This window comes from Arvicola amphibius, chromosome 7 (assembly GCF_903992535.2).
Source record: "Arvicola amphibius chromosome 7, mArvAmp1.2, whole genome shotgun sequence".
Taxonomy (NCBI): Eukaryota; Metazoa; Chordata; class Mammalia; order Rodentia; family Cricetidae; genus Arvicola; species Arvicola amphibius.
This window is the reverse complement of record NC_052053.1, coordinates 46,616,894-46,639,539: the sequence shown is the minus strand read 5'-3', so window position 1 is coordinate 46,639,539 and position 22,646 is coordinate 46,616,894. Positions and strand designations below refer to the sequence as shown.

At 47.8% G+C, this 22,646-nt stretch overlaps 1 protein-coding gene across 2 annotated transcripts in view; it reads right to left on the bottom strand.

Annotated features, from left to right (window-relative positions):
• The window catches only part of Ak8 (adenylate kinase 8), a 121,875-nt gene that overhangs the window by 37,774 nt on the left and 61,455 nt on the right, over positions 1-22,646 (bottom strand). For both annotated transcript variants that reach the window (XM_038337621.1, XM_038337622.1), the window contains one exon: positions 14,963-15,104. In XM_038337621.1, coding sequence (XP_038193549.1) covers positions 14,963-15,104 — 142 coding nt within the window. The remainder of the gene's footprint in view (positions 1-14,962; positions 15,105-22,646) is intronic.

Here is a 22,646-nt window from a genome sequence, read left to right as displayed (position 1 = left end):
TAAACGTGGTCACAGAGATGAGCACTAATCACGCTGCTGGGAAGAGTGACGGCTTAGGAGCCGGGTTTGGGGCTGGTCTCTGTTGGCCCCAGCTTCTCTAGTGCAGCCGTCTTCCCTGAGTAAACCTGCTTTGTGGCTGTGGAGTGGATTTGATGAGATGGAAGGGGGACACTGTCACTCCACAAAGACCCAGTCCCCATGATTCTCATTCATGGAAGGCGGGGGGAGGGGGAAAGCCTCCTCTTCAAACTCAGAGAGAGTAACAAGCAATCAGATAGTCCAGTGAATAGGTGGCTCAATGGAATGAGCAGACAGCCCTCAAGAGATGGAGTACAAATGACCAATAAACACAGGAAGAAATGTTCACCATCACCTGTCATCAGAGAAATGCAAGTAAAAACACACTGAAGGGTTGGAAAGAGGGCTCAGGGATTAAGAGTAAGTGCTACTCTTGCAGAGGACCCAAGTTCAGTTTGCCCTCTGTAACTCCAATTCTGAGGGATCCAGCACCCTCTTCTGGCCTCCACAAGCTCAACACTCACATGCAAATACTTTAAAATAAAAGAAAATCTTGTCAAAACAAGTAAACAAAACTGCACTACTACATTGAGACTGTCTTACCCCAGTCAGAGTGGCAGTCAGTAAGCGAACAAACAGGGGCATGTTGGTGAGGATGCGTACAAAGCTGTAGTAGTGTAAGCTCATCCATTCTCTGTGGGAGCCAGCACAGAGGTCTGAAAAGCTGATCTTACCCAGGACCCAGCTCTGTCACTCCTGGGAATCTGTGTGAGGACTTCAGTGCTGTGGAACATCATTTTAAGATGGGTTATATTTGTTTATGCCTGGTCTGCTCATTTGTTTAATGATACAGGGGTGTGTCGTACTGTTTTATGTTACATTTGTTTAACTCTGTGAAGCTGTGTTATTGTGCCCGCCTGAAACACCTGATTGGTCTAATAAAGAGCTAAATGGCCAATAGCTAGGCAGGAGAGAGAAATAGGCCAGTCTGGCAGGCAAGAGAATAAATAGAAGGAGAAATTCGGGACGAGAGGATCTAGAACAAAAGGAGGAGAGGAAGATTCCAAGGGCCAGCCATCTATCTACACAACAAGCCATGGAGTAAGAAGCAAAGAAAGGTATACAGAAAGGTAAAAGGCCAGAGGCAAAAGGTAGACAGAAAAATTTAAGTAAAGAAAATCTGGCTAGGGGCTGGAGAGATGGCTCAGCGGTTAAGAGCACTGGCTGCTCTTCCAGAGGTCCTGAGTTCAAGTCCCATGACTTGAACATGGTGGCTCAAAACCATCTGGAATGAGATCTGGTGCCCTCTTCTGGCCTTCAGGCACACATACAGACAGAACACTGTATACATAATAAACAAACAAATACATAAATATTGGAGGAGGAAGAGGAGGAGGAGGAGGAAGAAGAAGAAAAAGAAGAAGAAGAAGAAGAAGAAGAAGAAGAAGAAGAAGAAGAAGAAGAAGAAGAAGAAGAAGAAGAAGAAGAGGAGAAAAGCTGGCTAGAAACAAGGGCATTTCTAAGTAAGAATAAGACTTTGTGCATTTATTTGGGAGCTGAGTGGTGGATCCCACAAAGAGTAAAGAGCGAATAGTTAAAAAAAAAAAAAACCCAAGTCAACAGGTCACACCAGTGTTTAATGCTGCACAAGGCCCAAGAGCTACACGATGGCTCACACTAGCTGTTCAAGCCAGGTGTGGTGGCTCACACCTTTGAGCTAGCATTCAGGAGGCAGAGGGAACTGGATCTCTGAGTTTGAGACCATCCGGTCTGCATAGTGAGTTCTAGACCAGCCAAGGCCACGTAGTGGGACCCTGTCTTAAAAACAAAAACCAACCAGTCAGGTATTCAACAACAGACTAAAAGAGAAAGAAAGTATTGGGTATGTATGCAATGGACCTTTTAGCCGTAAAGAAGGATGAAGTCGTGTTCTTTGTAGGAAAATGTGTATCTACTGGAGATCATCACATTATGTGGATTAAGTTGGCCTCAGAAAGCTAAACGTCACCGTGTAAGGGCGGTGCACGCCTTTGATCCCAGCACTCAGGAGGCAGAGGCAGGTGGAGCTCTGAAAGGAGCTAGCCTGTTCTTCAGAGTGAGTTCCAGGACAGCCAGGGCTGTTACACAGAGAAAAGTTGTCTCAGAACAACAACAACAACAGAATAAATAAAATAAAAGCAGAGAGAAAGGAAAGAGAGAGAGAGAAAAAGAGAGAGAGAGAGAGAGAGAGAGAGAGAGAGGATGGAATGTCACCCATTTGCTCTCATTTGTGTGTTCTAAACTATATAAATATGTATAAAATTATTTCTGCATGAATAATGTGAAAGACGGGACCTGTCAGGGGGATGAAGGAGACTGACAGGAGCTTGGACAGGAGAGAAAGGAGAAGACAGCAGAGCGAGGGGGTAGGCCTAATGCATAGTGCATACTTATGGAATGGCCTTATTTAGTCCAATACAATATAATTAAAAATCAATGGGAAAATGGTTGCTTTCCCAGAGGATCTGGGTTCAATTCCCAGCACCTACATGGCAGCTCAAACTGTCTGTAACTCTATTTCCAGGAAATCCAGTGTCCTCTTTTGGCCTCTGCAGGCCCAGACACATTCGTGATGCACAGACATACATGCAGGCAAAACACTCATACAATAAGATAATTTTTAAATTTTTATTGAGACAAGGTCTCACTATGTAGTTTTGGCTACCTGGAACTCACTATGTAGATCAGGTTGTCCTTGAACTCACAGTTATCCACCTGCCTCTGCCTCCTAGTGCTGTAATTAAGGTATGTGCTACCATGATCAGCAGGTAAAATACATATTTAAAGAATCAAAAAATAAACGGCTCACTTTTTTAAAGGAGAAGAGGAGGGAGAAAAAGGGAAAGGAGGAAGAGGGGAGAGGAAGAGAAGAAGAGGGAGTGTGGAGGGGGGAAGAGGAGAAGAAAGGTTGGGTAGGGAGGAGGGGGAGTTGGAGAAGAGGGAGGAGTGGGGAGGAGAGGAGGAGGAGAACCCTAACCTAAGTGGAAAAATGAGCCTCAAAGCAGTTAGAGAATAAAGAGCAAAAGAGAAATTGGGAGAGGACGGACAAGAAGCTGAGAAAGGGATGCTTATCAGTATGGGACCCAAGGATGGCCTGGCCCTGGAGAAACAGGAAAGAAAGCTTGGCTGTATGGAATTGGCTCTCTCCGACAGGCTGCCTTTGGTGTAGCCTCAGCCCCGGGCATACAGGGCTGGTTTGTGGGCCTCTCTCTGTAGCAGCTGGCCTCTGGCTCCTTGGAGGCAACAGTTATGTGAAGTGTCTGTCCAACAGAAAATATCAGCAACAAGATACCCAGAACCAGAAGGACACTGACAGCTATGGGGGGAGCCCTTGGCCTTGCTAGAGACAAGCCATCCTCTGGAGGCAAGACTCACATGGCCCACTTAGAAAACATCAAAACAGTGAATTCAGATCCCACCATTTCCTCCAAGGAACCTTAACAGCAGTTTCCGGTTTGGCACAGTCTAAGCCACAGATGGGCAGTGTTCTAGAGTGTTCCTGACGGTCTAAATTAGTTCAACGAACGGGGGTGGGGGGGGGGCCACTGGAGAAGACAGCGTCGTAAGAGCGCTTGCTAGTATCTGCTAAATGGCACCCGAGATCCATCAAGGCCCTTTCTTTCACCTCCCTTTCTAGGATCCACAGTTATGACTGAGGCCCTGGGGAGGAAGTGGGGGCTAAGGTACCAGGGAAAAGTAGGGGTTCAGATATCCAGTTGTCAGAGATATAATAAGCTTCCAGGCATCTTTCAGAGCTTATACCCACCTCTCCATAGCGAACATGGATCTCAGAGAAAAGACATGGCTGCAGACTTGCAGCGCGAAGTGAATTATTTCGCGGTACGCAGAGGGCAGGCTTCTATGCGCAGCCTCGGCAGCCTTTCTCTTTGTTTCTCCCTATTATTGGTACGTTTTAACAAACTTTATAGCCCATTTTATTTGTTCTCAAATAACTTTTTCTCCTTGCTTTCGACATATCAATTGCCGGGCTTCCCTCACCATGCGATGCTAGAGCAGAGAGATTGATACTGCTGGGCGGAATGTAATTTACTATTATGGGCTGTGGGTTTATGAGGCGGGAGCCTGACAAAGCATTGCATTTGAACACACTGTGCTTATTGGCTCCAAGAAGAGATTTATATTTGGTGAGGAGACAATAACTTTGTTTTCTGATAAGCCAAAGAGGTCTATTTTTGAGTCTGGCGCACAGAGAAGCTTGCCCGTCCCCAATAACTCTATTTACTAGTGTGAATATATTTTAATAATAAAATTGATATATATGTAAATTTATTTTATTCTAATTCCATTGAATCCTCCTGGAAAAAAGAGGAGGGTGGGTGACTGTGGGGCCTTCGGAGATTGTTTTTGTATCTGAGTTATAGGTTTCTGTATTGTATCCCTAGACTGGCTTCGTGGCTATAATTCTGCCAGGATTTTCTCCTGGTGTCAAGCCGGCAACACCGGGCTGGGGTGTTTTATGACCAGCATCACACCTAGACCAGAGTTACAGTTCTGGTGTTTGTCCTCACACGGGGCAGACTCATTTTAGGATATTTCTCTCCTTCCCGGCTGAATCCGGATGTGAGGGGTTCATGGTTGAAAGCCCTTTCTGAGTTAATCTCCAGAATGTTCAGTCCAAAGTTGAGAGGGTGCCTAGGGAGGAGGGAGAAGGGAGGAGGGAGAGCGCAGTGCCGGGGAAACACGGAGACGTGTACCAGGGCACAGGAGCAGACCTCACCACAGACAGCCATCTTGGTACATTTTCTGCCTGTTTTGTGTTCTAGGGTCAAATAAATTAGATTGGAAATATTTACAAAGTCTTTAGAAAGCGATTTTAAAAATACTATTTCCCAGTCCCATCCACTTTTGTGTAAATTGCATAATTTCTTTTCTCTTTGGAATGGAATAAAATCCCACTGTGCACAGTACTCGTGATGGCCGTTCTTGGTTTTCAGCTCGACTACATCTGGAATTAGCTAAAACCCAAAAGCGGAGGGCACACCTGTGAGGGACTCTTGCTTCATTTGAAGTAGGAAGATCTACTTCTAATCTGGTTTTTGAGGTAGGAAAGCACACCTCACTCCAGATCTCCTGAGCTGGGAAGACCCACGGCTAATCTGGGCCACCCCTTCTGCTGGAGCCTGCATAAGGACATGGAAGAAGAAAGCTCCCCTCTTGCCTGCTTGCTGTCCCCCTGCTAGCTCATCCTTCACTGGCATTAGAGTCTGCTCCTTCAGGATTCCAGCGTCTACTGCAGACCAGCTGAGACATCTAGCCCCGTGAACTGGGCAACGGCTGGATTCCTGGACTTTCCGTTCATAGGAAGCCATTGTTAGGTGAGCTGAACTGCAGCCTGCAGGTCACTTTACTAAATCCCCTTCTCTCTATGTAGAGATCATTCTGTAAGTTCTGTTTCCCTAAAGAACCCCGACTAATACTCAGTTCACTTTACCCGTCTACCAGTTGGCGGACATCTAGGCTGGTTCCATTCCCTAGCTATTGTGGGTACAGCAGCAGTCAACACGGATGAGCCAGGGTCTCTGTGCAGGATATGGAGTCTTTGGGGACTCAGGGGTCGAGCCGGGTCATAAGGCAGCGCCGGTTTTAGCTCTCTGAAGCCTCTACACTGCCAGCATACACCACACTAAGGCTCCCCTTCCCTGCTCACTCTTTAGCATCTGTTGTCATTTGTTTGCTTGAGGACAGTCCCCTGAGAGTGAGGCTGACTCAGAGACCTCTCACTTCACATTCCCTGATCTCAAGCAAAAGTCCTTCGTGGTTATTTGGATGGTTGGTTTTGGCTTTTTAAAACAAACAAACAAACAGGGTTTCTCTGTAGCTTTGGAGCCTGTCCTGAAACTAAATCTGTAGACCAGGCTGGCTTCAAACTCACAGAGATCCACCTGCCTCTGCCTTCCAAGTACTGGAACTAAAGGTGTGCGCTACCATGACTGGCTTTGGTTTTTTTGTTTTGTTTTGTTTTTTATTTTGTTTTTGAGATGGTTTCTCTCTGTAGACCAGCCTGGCCTCAAACTCACAGAGATCCACCAGCCTCTTCCTCCTGAGTCCTGGGATTAAAGGTTTGCGCCACAACCATCCAATTCTGAATAATATTTTTGTCTTTGCTTTTGTTTGGTTGGTTGTTTGGTTAGTTGGTTGGAGACAGTTCTGGCTGTCCTGGAACTTGTTCTGTAGGCCAGGCTATCCTCCGACTCAGATTGCTGGGATTAAAGTGTACCACCACTGCCTGAGCGAGTCATGTTTTAAATCACCTGGAACTGAAGGTGTGAGAGACTGTGAGCCACCTGATGTGGATGCTGGGACCTGAACCCAGGCCCTCTGAAACCACAGAAAGTGTTCTTAACCACTGAGCCATCTCTTCAGCCCGACTGGGTGACTCTTTTTTTCTAAACACATGGTCTTATGTAGCCCAGGCCATCCAAAACTACCTTATATAGCTGAGAGTAACCTTGAACTTCTGATTCTCCTGCTTCTGCCTCCCAGTACTGGGATAATAAACGTGTGCCACCAAACCCAGGATTTATATATCTCTGGGGATTGAACCTATCACCTGGTGCTTTATAGGTAAGTGCTCCAGCAACTGAGCTACATCCCAAACCCTAATTTAACAGTTTTTAAAATGAAACCCAAGCCAGCAAAACAGCAAATTTTAAATCCAAACATTTTACCACAATACAGCTCCCAAACATAATAATCTGCTATTCACATGCTGAAAAATGACAGCAGAGAAATATCTGCTGCTTTTGTTTTCCATAATGAAGCCACTGTTTCCATAAGAGTAGAAACCTCTATGTGCCACACAAACACTGCTGTTCATAACATACCATAGTCTCCGATCTGAGCCGGGCATGTTTGGTCAGTGTTCTTTGACATTGTATGACAGAATGTCATACACAAGGCAAAGTGCATATATGTGTTTAGAACCAAGGTTGCAGTGAGGTCGCACCTTGCAACAGGAGCGAGCACTGTCAGAGGCACCTTGGGTTCACAATGTGTTCAATTACAAATCATTTTGTTCAAATTCATGATTCAGAAGCCTTTCATTGTTGTCAAAAATTTCAGCCGGGCGGTGGTGGCGCACGCCTTTAATCCCAGCACTCGGGAGGCAGAGGCAGGCGGATCTCTGTGAGTTCGAGGCCAGCCTGGTCTACAAGAGCTAGTTCCAGGACAGGCTCTAAAAAAGCTGCAGAGAAACCCTGTCTCGAAAAACAAAAAACAAAAAACAAAAAAAAAAAAAAATTTCATAAGCGACACATTCAATCCTTTGACCCCAGACATGATGGCAATACGTCTACCTCCTAATCCCCAGAGTCCATGAGGACAAAGGACTAGGCAATGAGGCAGATTAGGGATCTCACTGTGTCCAGTCATCCTTGGTTCCTGGGTCTCCTTGAAGGACAATGGATGCAGAGGGGTCAGGTGCTGGCCTGAAGGTGATGAGCTATGAGCCACGGAGGGTGGCTGCCTCTCTTCCCAGCTTCAGGAAAAGAACGCAGCCTAACTAAATTTGCAGCTTGGAGCAGCCAAACTTGTGGTAAATTATGACTGTGTCTGTGAGACACCAGCTCCCGCGGCTGTGAGACACACACAGGCCTCTCCAAAGACAGATGATTTACGAAACAGACAGGAGTGTCTCGGAAAGGGAAGGGAAGTGATAAAAGTTAATAAAAAGACCATGAGTGCTCTTTAGATGAAAAATCACTCCTCAAAACACAAGGGCATTTTAGATAAAACTGGATCAGTATGCTCAGGGTAATTTAGAGAGGGCAGGCTCCGCGGAAGCAAGAACTCAAAGATGATGAGGTTTTTTAACAGATGAGAACACTGCCACAGTTAAGAGGACAGGTAGGTACCTGTCCCAAGGGGACACCAGAAGCTTCTAGAACTAAAGAAGGAGCCATGAGAAGGAGTGAACCCAGCAGGGGAGAGAAAGTAATAGAGAAGAAAAGGAGAGGCAAAGTTCAGCATGAGAACTGGTGCCTGCCCCATGCGCTCATCATTCGTAGACAAGCAAATGGCCAGGGAAGCAGTCAGCGCCTCTGGTCTGAGGGGAAGGGTACTGAAAGGGAGGGAAAGAGGGAGAGAAGGAGGGAGAAAGGGAAGGGAGAGAGGCTACGAGGAAGGATGGGGGGTGGGAAATCGGGATGGAAGAACAGAAGAGGGAAGATGGAAGGGAGAGAAGGAATGAGCAGAGGGAAGGAAGGATATCCTAACATTCTCAGGGCCTCGGCCCCACACGATGTCAGAGGCAGGAATGATTTAGGATGCTGGTGTGTGTGTGTGTGTGCTGGACATCATCAAGAACTCCGCCAGATGTTGTTTACAGGAAGGTAAGACAGAGACATACTTAAGGATGCAAAGCCGAGTGTTTACATGCCCTGCTGAAAATGACTCCGTATAATCCATTCAAATGAAAGATGGATCAGAATTAATAAACACGGAGGCCGAACTGTGTAAACAGCCAGTGATCATGGCTCGATCCAGCTCTGCAGAGGAGGATTTCATGAGTTAAAAATAGGAAAAGGAAACTGACATAGTTCTAGAAAGTAAATCTTAACCAAAGAAGACCAAGACGACAACAGCTCATGTAACAGACTGGCACATAGATTCCAAGTGTTTGTCTCTGCTCCCAACATTCACAGCGCAAGACAGGGTAAGGGCCAGTGTCTGTGAATGGAGGGGAAGGGGAGCGCTGGTGTCTGTGAATGGAGGTGGGGGAGGGAGAAAGAGCTGGTATCCATGAATGCGGGGGGGGGGGGGGGGGGGGGGAGTTGGTTTCCAGGGATGGAGGTAGTTGGAGGGGAATGGGGAGGGGAGAGCTGGTGTCATGAATGGAAGAGGGGGAGCTGGTATCAGTAGAGGGGTAGGGGGAAGGTGTCAGTGAACTGAAGGTGGGAGAGAGGAGAAAGCTGATGTTTATGAATGGAGGGTGGTGGGGAGGAGGAAGAGGGAGTGAGGAATGGGGAGAGGTGTTCAGGAGGCAACTCCTATTCAGAAGAAAGACAGAGAGACTTCCCTTAGTGCTGGCAAAGGAAGGCTCTAGTCGGCAGGTCAGGTGACCCAGAGAGAAGCCAGTCCACATAAGAACTCAATGGTAGTCACCCTGAGAAAATAGGAAGAGACAGACCCCCACCCCCACCTCCTCCTCTGCCTCTGGACTCTATGAGCTTCCCTGAGGGGCTGCCGCACATGAAAGGATAACAGGTTGGCCGGCCAGTGGGAAACCTGGCCTCTGCGCTGTTCCAGTCTACGCTGGGCTCTGTACAAGCAGGTCAGTCCCAGGAGTGTCGGCCTACCTCACCTAGCTCATCCCCTTCAAGGTTGAAGATGCCAAGATACTAGGAACTCAGACATTGACTGTCAGCTTTTACAACGTCCTGTTCTAGATCCCACAGGCACCTGCAGGTCTCCAATCGCTGTTCTAAAGCTGTAATCACCCTTAGACTCCAGGAATAGGAAAGCTTCATGCGGCTGACCATGCCCCAAGAGAACAGCTGTCTCCAAGTGGCCGCACCAGGGGAGGGACAGGGGAGGGGAGGCCATCCCAAGGAACCAAGTTAAGTTTATCTGAAACATTGCCGTACCCAGGCTGACACAATGACGGCCAGAAGCACACTTCTACCAAGGCTGCTTAATTATGCAACCTCTTGTGCCCCATTCTTCCTCTATTCAAACCAAAAGCTCAGACAAGCACCCCAGGTAACTGTGAGGTGGCTGGACCTCCCCACTGTGCCCGCCCCACTGTGCCCTCCCCACTGTGCCCTCCCCACTGTGCCCTGCCCAGTGTGCCCTCCCCACTGTGCCCTCCCCAGTGTGCCCTCCCCAGTGTGCCCTCCTCACTGTGCCCTCCCCAGTGTGCCCTCCCCAGTGTGCCCTCCCCAGTGTGTCCTCCCCACTGTTCCCTCCCCAGTGTGCCCTCCCCACTGTGCCCTCCCCAGTGTGTCCTCCCCACTGTTCCCTACCCAGTTTGCCCTCCCCACTGTTCCCTTCCCAATGTGCCCTCCCCACTGCTTCCTTCCCACTGTGCCCTCCCCACTGTGCCCTCCCTACTGTGCCCTCACCACTGTGCCCTCCCTACTGTGCCCTCCCCAGTGTGCCCTGCCCAGTGTGTCCTCCCCACTGTGCCCTCCCCAGTGTGTCTTCCCCAGTGTGCCCTCCTCACTGTGCCCTCCCCACTGTGCCCTCCCCAGTGTGCCCTCCTCACTGTGCCCTCCCCAGTGTGTCCTCCCCACTGTTCCCTCCCCAGTTTGCTCTCCCCACTGTTCCCTCCCCAGTGTGCCCTCCCCACTGTGCCCTCCCCAGTGTGCCCTCCCTACTGTGCCCTCCCCACTATGCCCTCCCCACTGTTCCCTTCCCACTGTGTTCTCCCCAGGGTGCCCTCCTCAGTGTGCTCTCCCTGGTGTGCCCTTCCCAGTGTGCCTTCTCCACTGTTCCCTCTCCACTGTTCCTTCCCCAGTGTGCCCTCCCCACTGTGCCCTCCCCACTGTGCTGTGCCCTCCCCACTGTGCCCTTCCCAGTGTGCAATTGTTTCATCCTCTCTTTTCCTGCCATTATTTCTGTGTCTTACTGGATACTGGGGAGGGAGGCTGGGCTGGCATTTGTCAGGATGACACAGGCTACAGTCTCTTGGGTCAAGGGAACCTCAAAGAGGAAACACCACCACCAGATTTGTCTGTGGCCATGTCTGTGTGACACTGTCTTGACTGTCAACTGATGCAGGCAGGCCCAGTCCACTGCAGGTGGGGCCATTCCTATGCAGGTGGTCCTGGGTTCTGTAAGAACGCAGGCTGAGTAAGCCAATGAGCTGTGTTCCTCCATGTTCCTGCTTGAATCCTACCCCAACTTCCCTCAGTGATGGGTGATCAACTATGAAAAGGACGTGTAAACAAAACACTTTTGAGCCAGCTTCCTTCTGGGGTAACTACGCTTGGGTGTGTACAGCTCTTTGGCCAGAGCATGCTGATTCCACACAGCTATTAAGACTGGAGGGATGGGGGTGTGGTCCATCTGCTAGCATGCTTGCTTGCCTAGCATATATAGAGTCCTGGGTTCAATGCCCAGCACCACATAAACTGGATATGAGGTACACATATGCAATCACAGCACTTCAGAAGGGGGAGACAGGAGGACAAGGAATTCAAGGTCATCTTTGGCTATTCAGTGAGTTAAAGGGCAGCCCAAGATCCAGGAGATCCTGCATCAAATAAACAAAAGCCTGGAAGTGGAATCTTTTTTTTTTTTTTCAAATCCCAACCAGTGTGTTCTATTGTGCTTTGAACTGGAAATGTCTTTGCAGGCTCCATGTTGTTCACTTGAGTCCCGACAGGTGGCGCTGTTTTGGGAGGGTCTGAAAACTTTAGGAGGTGGGGTCTAATTGGAGGAAAAAGGTCACTGGGGTTGTGCCCATGGAGATTATACCAGGTCCCCAGGTCATAGGCAGTAAAGACCACAACAAACACACATACCCCATCATGTCCTGCCCAAGCCCATGGTGCTCAGCAGCCACGTGGTGACCCTCCCAAAGCATTGAGAAAGAAGAAATCTTTCCTCTCTTAGTGAGCAGAAAAGTACCTAACAAATAACACACCACCAGAACAGATAAGGCAAAAGCCACACAAAACAATAAAAACCATCAGAAAGGCAATGCCGCCAGGTTTGACAGTGCCCCTGCAGCCAGGAAGACAATGAGACCAACTAGGGTCACATAGTGATCCTGACTTAAATAACAGGGCTAGGGAGTAGCTTGTGGGTGGAGGGGCTGGGGCACCTAACCCTAAAAGCAAACCAACAGAGAAAGAAGTGAAATATCAATGAGAAGTTAACAAATCACTTGGTCCTTAAGGGGCTCCTGTAGACAGCTATGAGCAGCAAACACTCAGAGGTGAGGGTACAAATCTGAGCATAAATGAACATGATTTACTTAGATCATATGCTTAATGACATGACTTTAAGTTTTAATTATATGGTTGATCAAAGTAACTATTAGATAATTATCCATAGAATAAACATTAAGAATTTAGAGGTAGCCAGGTGGTGTTGGTGCATGCCCTTAATCCCAGTACTTGGGAGGCAGAGGTAGGCGGATCTCTGTGAGTTTGAGGCCAGCCTCAAATACAAGAGGTATTTCCAGGATATACAAGAGGTAGTTCTAGGATAGGCTTCACAGCTACAGAAAAACCCTGTCTCAAAAAACCAAAAAAAGAAAGAAAAGCCTAATAATAATAATAATAATAATAATAATAATAATAATAATAATAATAGTTTAGAGGTTCGCACACATCCATAGTGAATGAATGAGTGTAATAAAATGTTAAAGGCCTATTGAGATGCCTCAGTGGATAAAGGCGTTTGCCTGATGACCCGGGTTGATCCCTGGACTCTCCATGACTGAAGGAGAAAACGAGTTTCCTAGTTGTCTTCTGATCTCCGTGTGTGCCCAGAGGTTTGTCAGTTTCCCGCTGCTATCCTAACTACCTTAATTGCTTAGAAATAGTGAGGTGGCCTCTGCAGACCGGGATCTGTATGGGTCTGGGGTGGTGGCTCTCCCCTGGAGCTCACCAATCGCTGTAGAATTATTTTTCTTTTCAAATTTCCAGGGAATGCCAATCTTCAAGCCAGTAGTGGCCTTTCGGTCCTTTCCTTGTCCCACCTGACTTCCTCTTCTGTTCTTGAGGCTTTCAGGGCTCATATGACTATTTTGGACTCACCTGTATAGTCCAGGGTAACGCTGATCTTTTTTCATTTAATTTTTAAATGGGATGTGTGTGTGTGTGTGTGTGTGTGTGTAAATTCTTGTCTAAAGCATAATTGGTGATTCTTTTTTCTATTCTGTAGGTGTCTATTAGCTTTGTTGTGCAGAATTTTTTCCTTCCTTCCTTCCTTCCTTTCTTCCTTCCTTCCTTCTTCCTTCCTTCCTCCTTCCTTCCTTCTTTCCTTCCTTCCTTCCTTCCTTCCTTCTTCTTTCTTTCTTTCTTTCTTTCTTTCTTTCTTTCTTTCTTTTTTCTTCTTTCTCTTTCTTTCTTTCTTCTTTCTTTCTTTCTTTCTTTCTTTCTTTCTTTCTTTCTTTCTTTCTTTCTTTCTTTCGAGACATGGTCTCACTATGTAGCCTCAGCTGGCCTGTAACGCACTATGTCGACCAGGCTTGCCTCAGACTCACAGAGATGAAACTGTTTTTGCCCCCTCGGTGCAGGGAAGAAAGGTGCGCACACCATGACCAGACTGTGCAGAGACTTTTAATTCAATGTGAGGAAGAAGGAGCACCTACTGCTAGAGGGGCAGTAAACTAGCATAGCCACTGTGGGAATCAGCACAGACCATCTCCCACGTGACCAGATACACCACTACTAGGCACATACCGGGGGGACTCCACATCCCACCACAGAGATCTGCATGCACCCACGCTCACCGCTACTCCATCCATAACGAAGGGGAATGAAATCATGAAATTCTAGGAAACTAAAGTGGGTGACAGACTCAAAGATAAAAATCACAAGTTTGCATCCAAATTCAGATTCTCTCATCAATGCTGGTGTGTGTCTGCGTGTGTGCGTGTGTGTGTGTGTGTGTGTGTGTGTGTGCACGCAGATGTGGGGAAGGGGAGGGGCAGGCATTAGACACAAGTGGCATGAAGGTGGGGAGGAAGCTGTAGCGGGAAGGACAAAGGAGGCAGGGGGACAGAGAAGATTCAGAAAGGGGAATCAACAAAAAATACAATAAAATGTAACAGTTTGCATGCTAATTAATTAAATGGTGAAGGGGGTATTAGGACTGGAAGGGAAAGAGGCAAAGATAAGTATTTGTAGAGGGGTCACTTGGAAAGTTTGCGAGCCACAAGTGCAAACACTCAGAGAAAGTTCTGGAAGGGGGCTAGAGAACAAATTAAAAAGCAAGAAACAGAGGACTGGAGGGATGGCTCAGAGGTTAGGAGCACGGGCTGCTCTTCCAGAGGTCCTGAGTTCAATTCCCAGCAACCACATGGTGGCTCACAACCATCTGTAATGAGATCTAGTGCCCTCTTCTGGCCTGCAGGCATACATGCAGGCAGAACATTGTATACATAAATAAATTTTTTAAAAAAAAATTAAAAAGCAAGAAACAATGCATTTCCTGTTCTCTTAAAAAAAAAACCGTAGAAAGTAAAACAGACACAACCAACACATCCCCAGCAACAAGAACAATTTGCAATCCAGAAATGGGCTTAGAGTTCAGAGTGTGCGCCCCAGGAGAGTGCTGGACTTGTCTCCAGCATGCTAGGGTACAGCAGATCAGTTAAGTCAAGGTAACCCCACTTGGAATTCCCATGTCAGCTTTTCCTCTGTGCATGTAAGACAAATACAGGCCACCTAGTACAAAGAATCTAGGGAAGCACAGTCAGAGGGCCGTGCCTATATTGTGTTGACATATGTCACAAAACTAAAGTGGCTAGGGACAGCAAGATGGCATGGCATAAGCCTGGCAGCCTGACCTTGCTCCCCAGAACCCATATAAAGTAGAAAGGGAACCAGTGAGACACACACACACACACACACACACACACACACACACACAAAACTTCAAGTGGCTCACCAGTGTGGCAGTGTTGGAGAAATAGGCATGGGAAACAGAAAGTCCAGAGGTAGACCTAAGAATGTCAAAAGGCGGGTTATGCATGTGGACAGATCCAGAGCAACATTAACTAGAACTCAAACCCACCACCTGTATCAGGATTTGAACCTTAGCCTGACTCTGAGTTCACAGGGTAAACGGAGTGGGATGCATGGGGAATGGGATGACGTACACCCCTTTGGTGCACTAGAAACTCTTGGTGGCATATCACCATCACCTGAGTCCCCAGTGGGAAGAAGATTGCCAGGGCCCTGAGAGGGCCTCTGGGGAAGCAGCTCACCTGTTGGGATTGTAGCCCATAGAGGTCAGCATCCGTGCCTGGTCCAGGTCTCTTGGGAAGCCGTGCAGCACCCACCCTTTCTGGATGCAGTCTTGCTGGCTCAGACGTTCAGCCAGAGCCTTGGTGATGATACTGTCTGGCACTGTAGGGGAAGAAAGATAAGAGAGTGTGCTGTAGCCAACAACTTTCTAGTCTTCCTGGGCCACATGCTGAGCTCCTGCGTGGGTAGCTTTGGGCAGAGCCAATTGGAACCACCTGAGGGCCGACTCTGGGGAGGGTGGACGGCTCTCTAGTTTGTACGCGCCCTGCTAGGTCTGGAGTTACAGATGGTTGTGAGCTAACACCTGGGTCCTGTGCAAGAGCAGCCAATGTTCTCAACTGCTGACATCTCTCCAGCCCTGGCTCTCTCTGTTCAAAGGGATGCCTGTGGAGGTCAGAACTGAATTTTATGGAGTCATCTCTCCTCACACCTTTGGACCCTAGGGATTGAATTCAGGCTGTCAAGCTGCCATGGTAGCCATCCAGGAGGGCTCCATCATTGAGATGTAATCACTCCTTAGGGTCCCATCTTCCCGACCACCATCTTAGCATACGAATTGGGAGGTTTTGGGGGGGGGGAGCACAAGCTTTGGGATCACAGCAAATGCTTCTCATGAAAGCACACCTGGCACGGAGTTTTAATTTCCACCCAACACTATTGAGGCTCTACCCAGTCGACCTCAGAGGACTTGAAGTTCACAGCAGCCCCTCTGGCCTCCCGCTGAGGCTTCCCTTATCCGTCTGGAGAACCCGATCTCTCCAGAATCACAGCTCTGCTCCTACCTGGAGACTAAGTCCCCAGCACAGGAGATGTGAGAAGCCTGTTTACATTGCTGCAAGTGACATTTTCCTGAAACTCATTCCTTCTTCCTAGACTCATTAAATGCTCCATGTTGCTAATGTTCTGCGTCCTGGCAATTTGCACGGCATCGCCTGCGCTTTGCACTCATTTTCCCAGAAATACTCGGTAAATATTACTGCTGTTTGCCATGGATGTGGGCCCCAAGCGGGGATGCTTGGCTGTTTCTCTAGAAGCTTCTGCAAGGTTCCCCTATCACCAAACATCTGTGGCTCTAGCAAGTGATCTAGGGCATATTCTGAAGCCTCACGAGGCCCTACAGGCCGGCAGCCAGGGCAGCCAGTGAATGAGAGGTGCTGCCCTCCACGTGATGATTTTCTGGGTGCTGCTCTGTCTCAAAAACTCTACAGCTGTATTCCAAAGGATGAGCATCACCTTAGACTGGGGGCTTTCTAGCCAGCCGGTACAGTGGCAAACGCCTCTAATCCCTGCACTTGGGTGGCAGAGGCAGGTGGATCTTTGTGAGTTCAAGGCCAGCCTGTGTAGGGAGACCCTGTCTCAACCAAACTAAGGCCTCTGGCTGCCCATTCAGAGCAGCTACTAGAGCTGCCTCTTGCCCTGTGGTGATCTCAGAACTTGACAGGAGTTGACTTAAAGGAGAAAGGGTTTATTTTGGTTCACATGTCCATCATAGCAGGGAAGTCAGTGCAGGAACTTGAAGTCCCAGGTCACATCACGTCCACAGTCGAGGGCTCAGTGCATGCACATTCGTGTGAATGCAAGCATGTATGTCACCACATGCATGTGGAGGTCAGAGGGCAACTTTGGCTGTTATTCCTAGCCTTCTATTTTGTAGACAGGATTTCTTAGTCACTGCATGCACGGCTTGCATGGACTTGGAATCCTGGAGACAGTTTCCAAAGAATTCCCTCCTCGACTGAGCAGTCGAGGCATTAAAGGCCTGGTGGCACAAGCCTTTAATTCCAGCACTTGAGAGACAGAGGCAGGAGGATCTCTGAGCTTGAGGTGAGTCTGGTCTACAGAATGAGTTCCAGAACAGTTAGGGCTACACAGAGAAATCCTGTCTTGAAAAAACAGACAGACAGACATACAGACAAACAGAGTTCCCTCCCTCCCTCCTTTCATTACTTCCTGAATCAGGACCTCACTATGTAACCAAGGAACTTCTATAAACTTCTCATCTTCCTGCCTCCGCCTCCTAAGTGCCAGGGTTACCAGAGTATATCCTCACATCTGGCTTATGTGGTGCTGAGGATGAGGCTCGGACCCATGGTCCTTAGGTGACTCCCACATGAGGAACTCCGTGGGTGGGTGACTCCCATCCTCTTGTTTACCAGCTAGGGAAGCTGGCATCGTGAGGGTTTGTCCAGAACTGCCCATCTTGGATTATCCTGGCAAGGTCTATTAACATAAAGCATCACTACATCCACAGCGTCTCCAGGAGGCTACAGAGCTGAGGCGTGTGCCAGTCTTCTCCCCAGAAGCACTCTAGGGGTGTCCTCTAGGGCACTGGCTGTGCTGTCTCATCTGGGTTGAGGTGAAGGGAGCTGGAGAGACTGCCGGCCGAGAATAAATGGCTGACCGCCTCCCCCCCAGGATACTGAGGCCACTGCCCTACCCATGTAGCCAGCAGAGGGGTAGGGTCTGGGTGTAGAGGGGAGGATGCTGAGGACCCCAGATATGGCCCAGGAAGCTGTGTAAGGGCTTTCAGGTGCCTGTGTGTCTCGATTTCACAAGTGCCCTGCTCCCTGCAGGCTCAGGGCGTGTTGGCCCAGCCCCATGTGTTCTGACCAACCAGTTTAGCAGCCAGAGGCTGTCTGACCAGATCTCGCTGATAGTGTTCTGCGAGAAGCTTAAAGTCCCCTTGATAACACATACATTTATCCTTTATACTCTTCTCCCAGAGAGGTTTCTTTTTTTTTTTCTTTTTTTTTTTTTAAGATTTATTTATTTTATATACAACATTCCTTCAGAAGAGAGCACCAGATTTCATTACAGATGACTATGAGCCACCATGTGGTTGCTGGGAATTGAACTCAGGATCTCTGGAAGAGCAGTCAGTGCTCTTAACCTCTCAGCCATCTCTCCAGCCCCTCAGAGAGGTTTCTTCACCTAAAGTCATTCACCATTAAGTTAGATGCCTCAGGCTTGATTTCAGAGCTTGACAGTTAACATCTCACCCTTCGCTCTAGCCGCTGCCGAGGGCTACTTCTCCAGAGCATCCTGTCAGCTGAGTTTAGCAGAGTGCGAGGGGTCTATTATTCCACGGGGTCACACCAAGTGACGTTAGCTTTCTTCCCTCTCTCTTCCTTCTTCAAGGTCCTTGAGTTGACTTCAAGGTTATTAAAATAACAGTTCACTGATTCCAGGGCTGGGTGCGCCTAGGGAGGCTCAGCTGGGTACCTACCAAGACCCAGGAGCCCTGGCCATACTCCTGTCTAGAATTAGGGTCTTGTGGTTAGATTCTCAGGCCCGCCCGACACCGGGCTTCCTGTAAGCATCACTTTCGGGCTCCAGACAGGACAACTTATCATCTTGAAGTAGCCACTCATGGGATGGAGCTGGCTGGGACTGGTCCCTCTCTGTGGGTCTGACATGTCATCTTCAGCCTATTCCAGAAGGGAGCCAGCCACAGCCAACATCCAGGCTGTTAGAAGACCACAGCGCCCCCTGCTGTCCATCCTACCAGGAAGATACTGAGGTCTTAAAACAGTATTTTGTGTCATAACCCTCCTGGACACAAGATGAAGTAGAAGGAGGCCCTTAACTCTAGCACACGTTCTTCCAAAACCTACTCGTAACTTCCTTCCACACCCTCTCACAACCCGCTCCCCATCTGTACCCAGTACTCCTGTCCTCCACAACCCTCACCTGCTCTTACACCTGTCCTCCACACATCCCTCAACTGCACCCTGTAGAAAGGAAGCGGAGGGGCTGCGTCCCGCCACCGGGCCGCCGGCTAGCTTTACACCCAAAATAATTACACGGAAACTGTATTCTTTTAAACACTGCCTGGCCCATTATCTGTAGCCTCTTATTGGTTAATTCTCACATCTTCTTTTAACCCATATTTAGTAATCCGTGTAGCACCACGAGGTGTGGCTTACCAGGAGAGATCTTAACCTGCGTCCATCTCAGAGAGGAGAATCATGGTGACTCACTATGGCGACTGCCTGAAGCATCTGCCCAATTCTGCTTCCTTTTTCCCACAGTTCTGTTCTGTCTACTCCGCCTACCTAATTTTCTGTCTCTTAAAGGGCCAAGGCAGTATCTTTATTAATAATGAAATTAACACATAGACACTCCTCCATCATTTCCCCTTTTTCTGTTTAAAAAAAAAGAAAGGCTTTAACTTTAACATAGTAAAATTACATGTAACAAAAGAGTTATCAAGCAAGAATTATAGTTACAATATTTAAATCTATTTTATCTTTTATCATAACTAAGGAAAGCTATAACTATCTATTTATTCTTTAACTCCATCAAAGACTCCAGAAGGATATAATATTACCTAAGTAAACAAGTCATATGCAACTTTTAAACTCTAGAAATGACAGAGACAACTCGCTGCCTGGACAGTCACCCAAAGTTTCTCTGTACCGTTGGGGCATCCATCTTCAGCCTACAGGCCCATAAGTATCCAGCAGACATTTCCATGAAGCAGGAAATTCCAAAGACAGTTCAGTCACTTTCTGCTGTGTCCTGCAGAACGTCTCACAGACTCTTTAATGAATCAGGAACCCCAAAAGGCCATCTCACCTTTAGGCAAGTTCAGCAGTCCTCTTTCTGTGGGTTCCTTGTGTCCAGTTTATGTAACAGTCCAGGCAAGAGCAGTTTCTTGCCCAAATGGCTAACAAACTCCATAAGTAGCCTCTTCGATGCCCATCTTCCTCTCGAAGTAGATTGGTGCTGCCAGGAGCAGACGTGTCTCATTGTCATGAAAAACTCTAAGTTATTAAAACATTAAATGCCATATTCTGCAGTCTTTGAAAGATATGAAGAATGCCTATCTGAAATATATCTATGTACATCTAGAAAATCTAACTAACATGACTACAAGTTTGACTATTGAAAGATATGAAGAATGCCTATTTAAAGTATATCTCTATATATCTAGAAAATCTAACTAACATGACTACAAGCTTGACTATTATCGATGATTATCCATTAACAACCTATATTTCCTAATTATACATTACAGTTTTTAAAATGAACTACACAATCAAAATAGCTTAATCAAGATCAGAAATACGTATATATATATAACAAATTGACCTTAAAATCCATACCATTGCAAATTATTCATTTTCTGTCTCTTAAAGGGCCAAGGCAGTATCTTTATTAATAATGAAAGTAACACATAGACACTCCTCCATCAGCACCCACTCCTGTCTTCCATGCACCCCTCATCTGCACCCACATCTGTCTTCCACACACCTCTCACCTGCACCCTCACCTGCACCCACATCTGTCTTCCACACACCTCTCACCTGCACCCTCATCTGCACCGACATCTGCCTTCCACGCACCCCTCACCTGCACCACACCTGTCCTCCAAACACCCACCTGCACCCACACCTGTCCTCCACACACCCACCTGCACCCACACCTGTCCTCCACATACCCCTCACCTGCACCACACCTGTCCTCCACACAACCCTCACCTGCACCACACCTGTCCTCCACATAACCCTCACCTGCACTACACCTGTCCTCCACACAACCCTCACCTGCACCACACCTGTCCTCCACACTTATGTTTTCTTTAAGTTGTTCCTTTTATCTCTCCCCTCTCTAGCTCTCCTTGGAGCACTGTGGAAGCCATTGACCAGGTTTAAGGAAGGCAGCCAGAATAGGGCTCCTTCCTCCTGTACCGTACTTCCCAGCACAGCAGTACAGTCCCTGAGTCCCTGCTCTGTTCCTTCTGAGCCATCAAGACACCCCAGCGATCCAGGTGGGGAGAGCTAAAAGCAACAACAAAAATGACCATGGAGAGTAGATGGCGTTTTTTGTTTTTTTTTGTTTTTGTTTGTTTGTTTGTTTGTTTTTGCTTTGAATTCTGCTCCATATACCCAAATGTTCAAGAGGGAAAGGCTGGATGCCTTCCCAGATTCAACCTGGGTCTCGGGAACTCTAAATCTTGCTTTAAGTCAACGGAAGCAAAGCTGGTGCTGCCTCTGGAACTGGTGACCTGCAAGTCCTCCCCGTGCTATCACCAGAATTTTGACTAGCATGTGAGCTTGAAGATGATCTGTGGTGAGCCTGAAGGACCAGGACCTGGTGCCCCTTGTTTCTGTTTAAGATGTTGTTTGTTTATTATACACTGCCACCTACTGACCAATCGTGTGCCTTGCACCCAAGTAAGCCTTCCTAAAGCTACTCAGGTTTCCAAAGGGAGGTTAAGAAGAGACCTGGATTGTTCCACCTGCTGCATCTTGCAGTTGCCCAAGGACAAAAGCCTTTAAAGGGTCTCTCTGGCTCTTTGGTAAACTGAGCTCTTGTACCCCAGAACAACTCCTGTCTTGCCAGGCCTTGGAACCCCAGGTTCAAGATTAGACCGAGGATTCTAAGGTTTTGTTAGATTATAAAAGGCTTTTTCTTTTTGAAAAACAAAAACCCAATTTTACAAACAGGCTTCATTATGCCACCTTCATCCTCGCGCATAGGGCGGCAACTAGACCCATCTCTTTACCTCTACTGGCCCTTCCCACGTCCCAAATATCCCAACCTCTTCTATTTCCATGTCCTTCAAAAAAAATTAATCTAGGGCTGGATGGCTCAGAGGTTAAGAGCACTGGCTGCTCTTCCAGAGGTCCTGAGTTCAGTTCCCAGCAACCACATGGTGGCTCACAACCATCTGTAATGGGGTCTGGTATACAAGTATACATGCAAACAGAACACTGTACATGTAATAAATAAATAAATCCTTTAAAAAATGAATCTAGAATTCACATGTGGGGGAGGAGTCCACTTTTATCTTTCTGAGTCTGGAGTATTTTCCACGAGCTCCCCAGCTCTCCATTTTCCAGCAAATGGGACAGCTGCCTTCTGTCTGTTCTCACATCTCCGTTTCCTGACAACGAACCAAAGTGCTTGGGAGACAGTGGTCACAGGAAGCATCTGCTTTCCCTATCCAGAAAAGCATGTCATCCCTGAGCTCTTGCCAAACGCTGGGGTCTTCTTTGGTTCTCAGCCCTCGGAGACAGGCCACTGTCCTTCCGTCTCTCTCCCTCTGTAATGCCTACGCAGATGAGATGACACGGTGCTGGTGCTCACATGCCTGCAGCGGGGCGGCTTCTCAGCTTATCCCTGATACTATTATACATAAGGAGAAAAGATCGCTCAGGCGCTGGCTGTCTTCTATAAATAACCTCACCTAGTATGACATAAGACTTGTGAACATGCTCAATTAGCCACTCGATGCACTACAATTTGGTGGCTATTCTTATCTCATTTTATATCTTTTTTTTTTTTCATTTTATATCTTTTAAGGGGCCGAGAGGATCTGAGAAAGTGAGACCAGGGTGGCCAGTGTGTGTGTGTGTGTGTGTGTGTGAGTGTGCGTGTGTGTGTGTGTGTGCGCGCGCGCGCGTGTGTGCGTGAACTGACTGAAGGTGTGATGTGCCTAGCGAGGGAAGATCAGAGTCTAAGAAGTCAATTCCTTCCACCTTGAGCGTGCAGCCCAGAAGCAGCTCATTCCTCTTACATCTCACAGGCATCTCGGATGCTGTTGCCCTGGTGATCTGTGGGCAGACAGCCAGCCATGGTGTGGGAGCAGAAACCCAGGTGGTGAGCCTTGTGGTTGGGATGGAGATGGGACCCCAG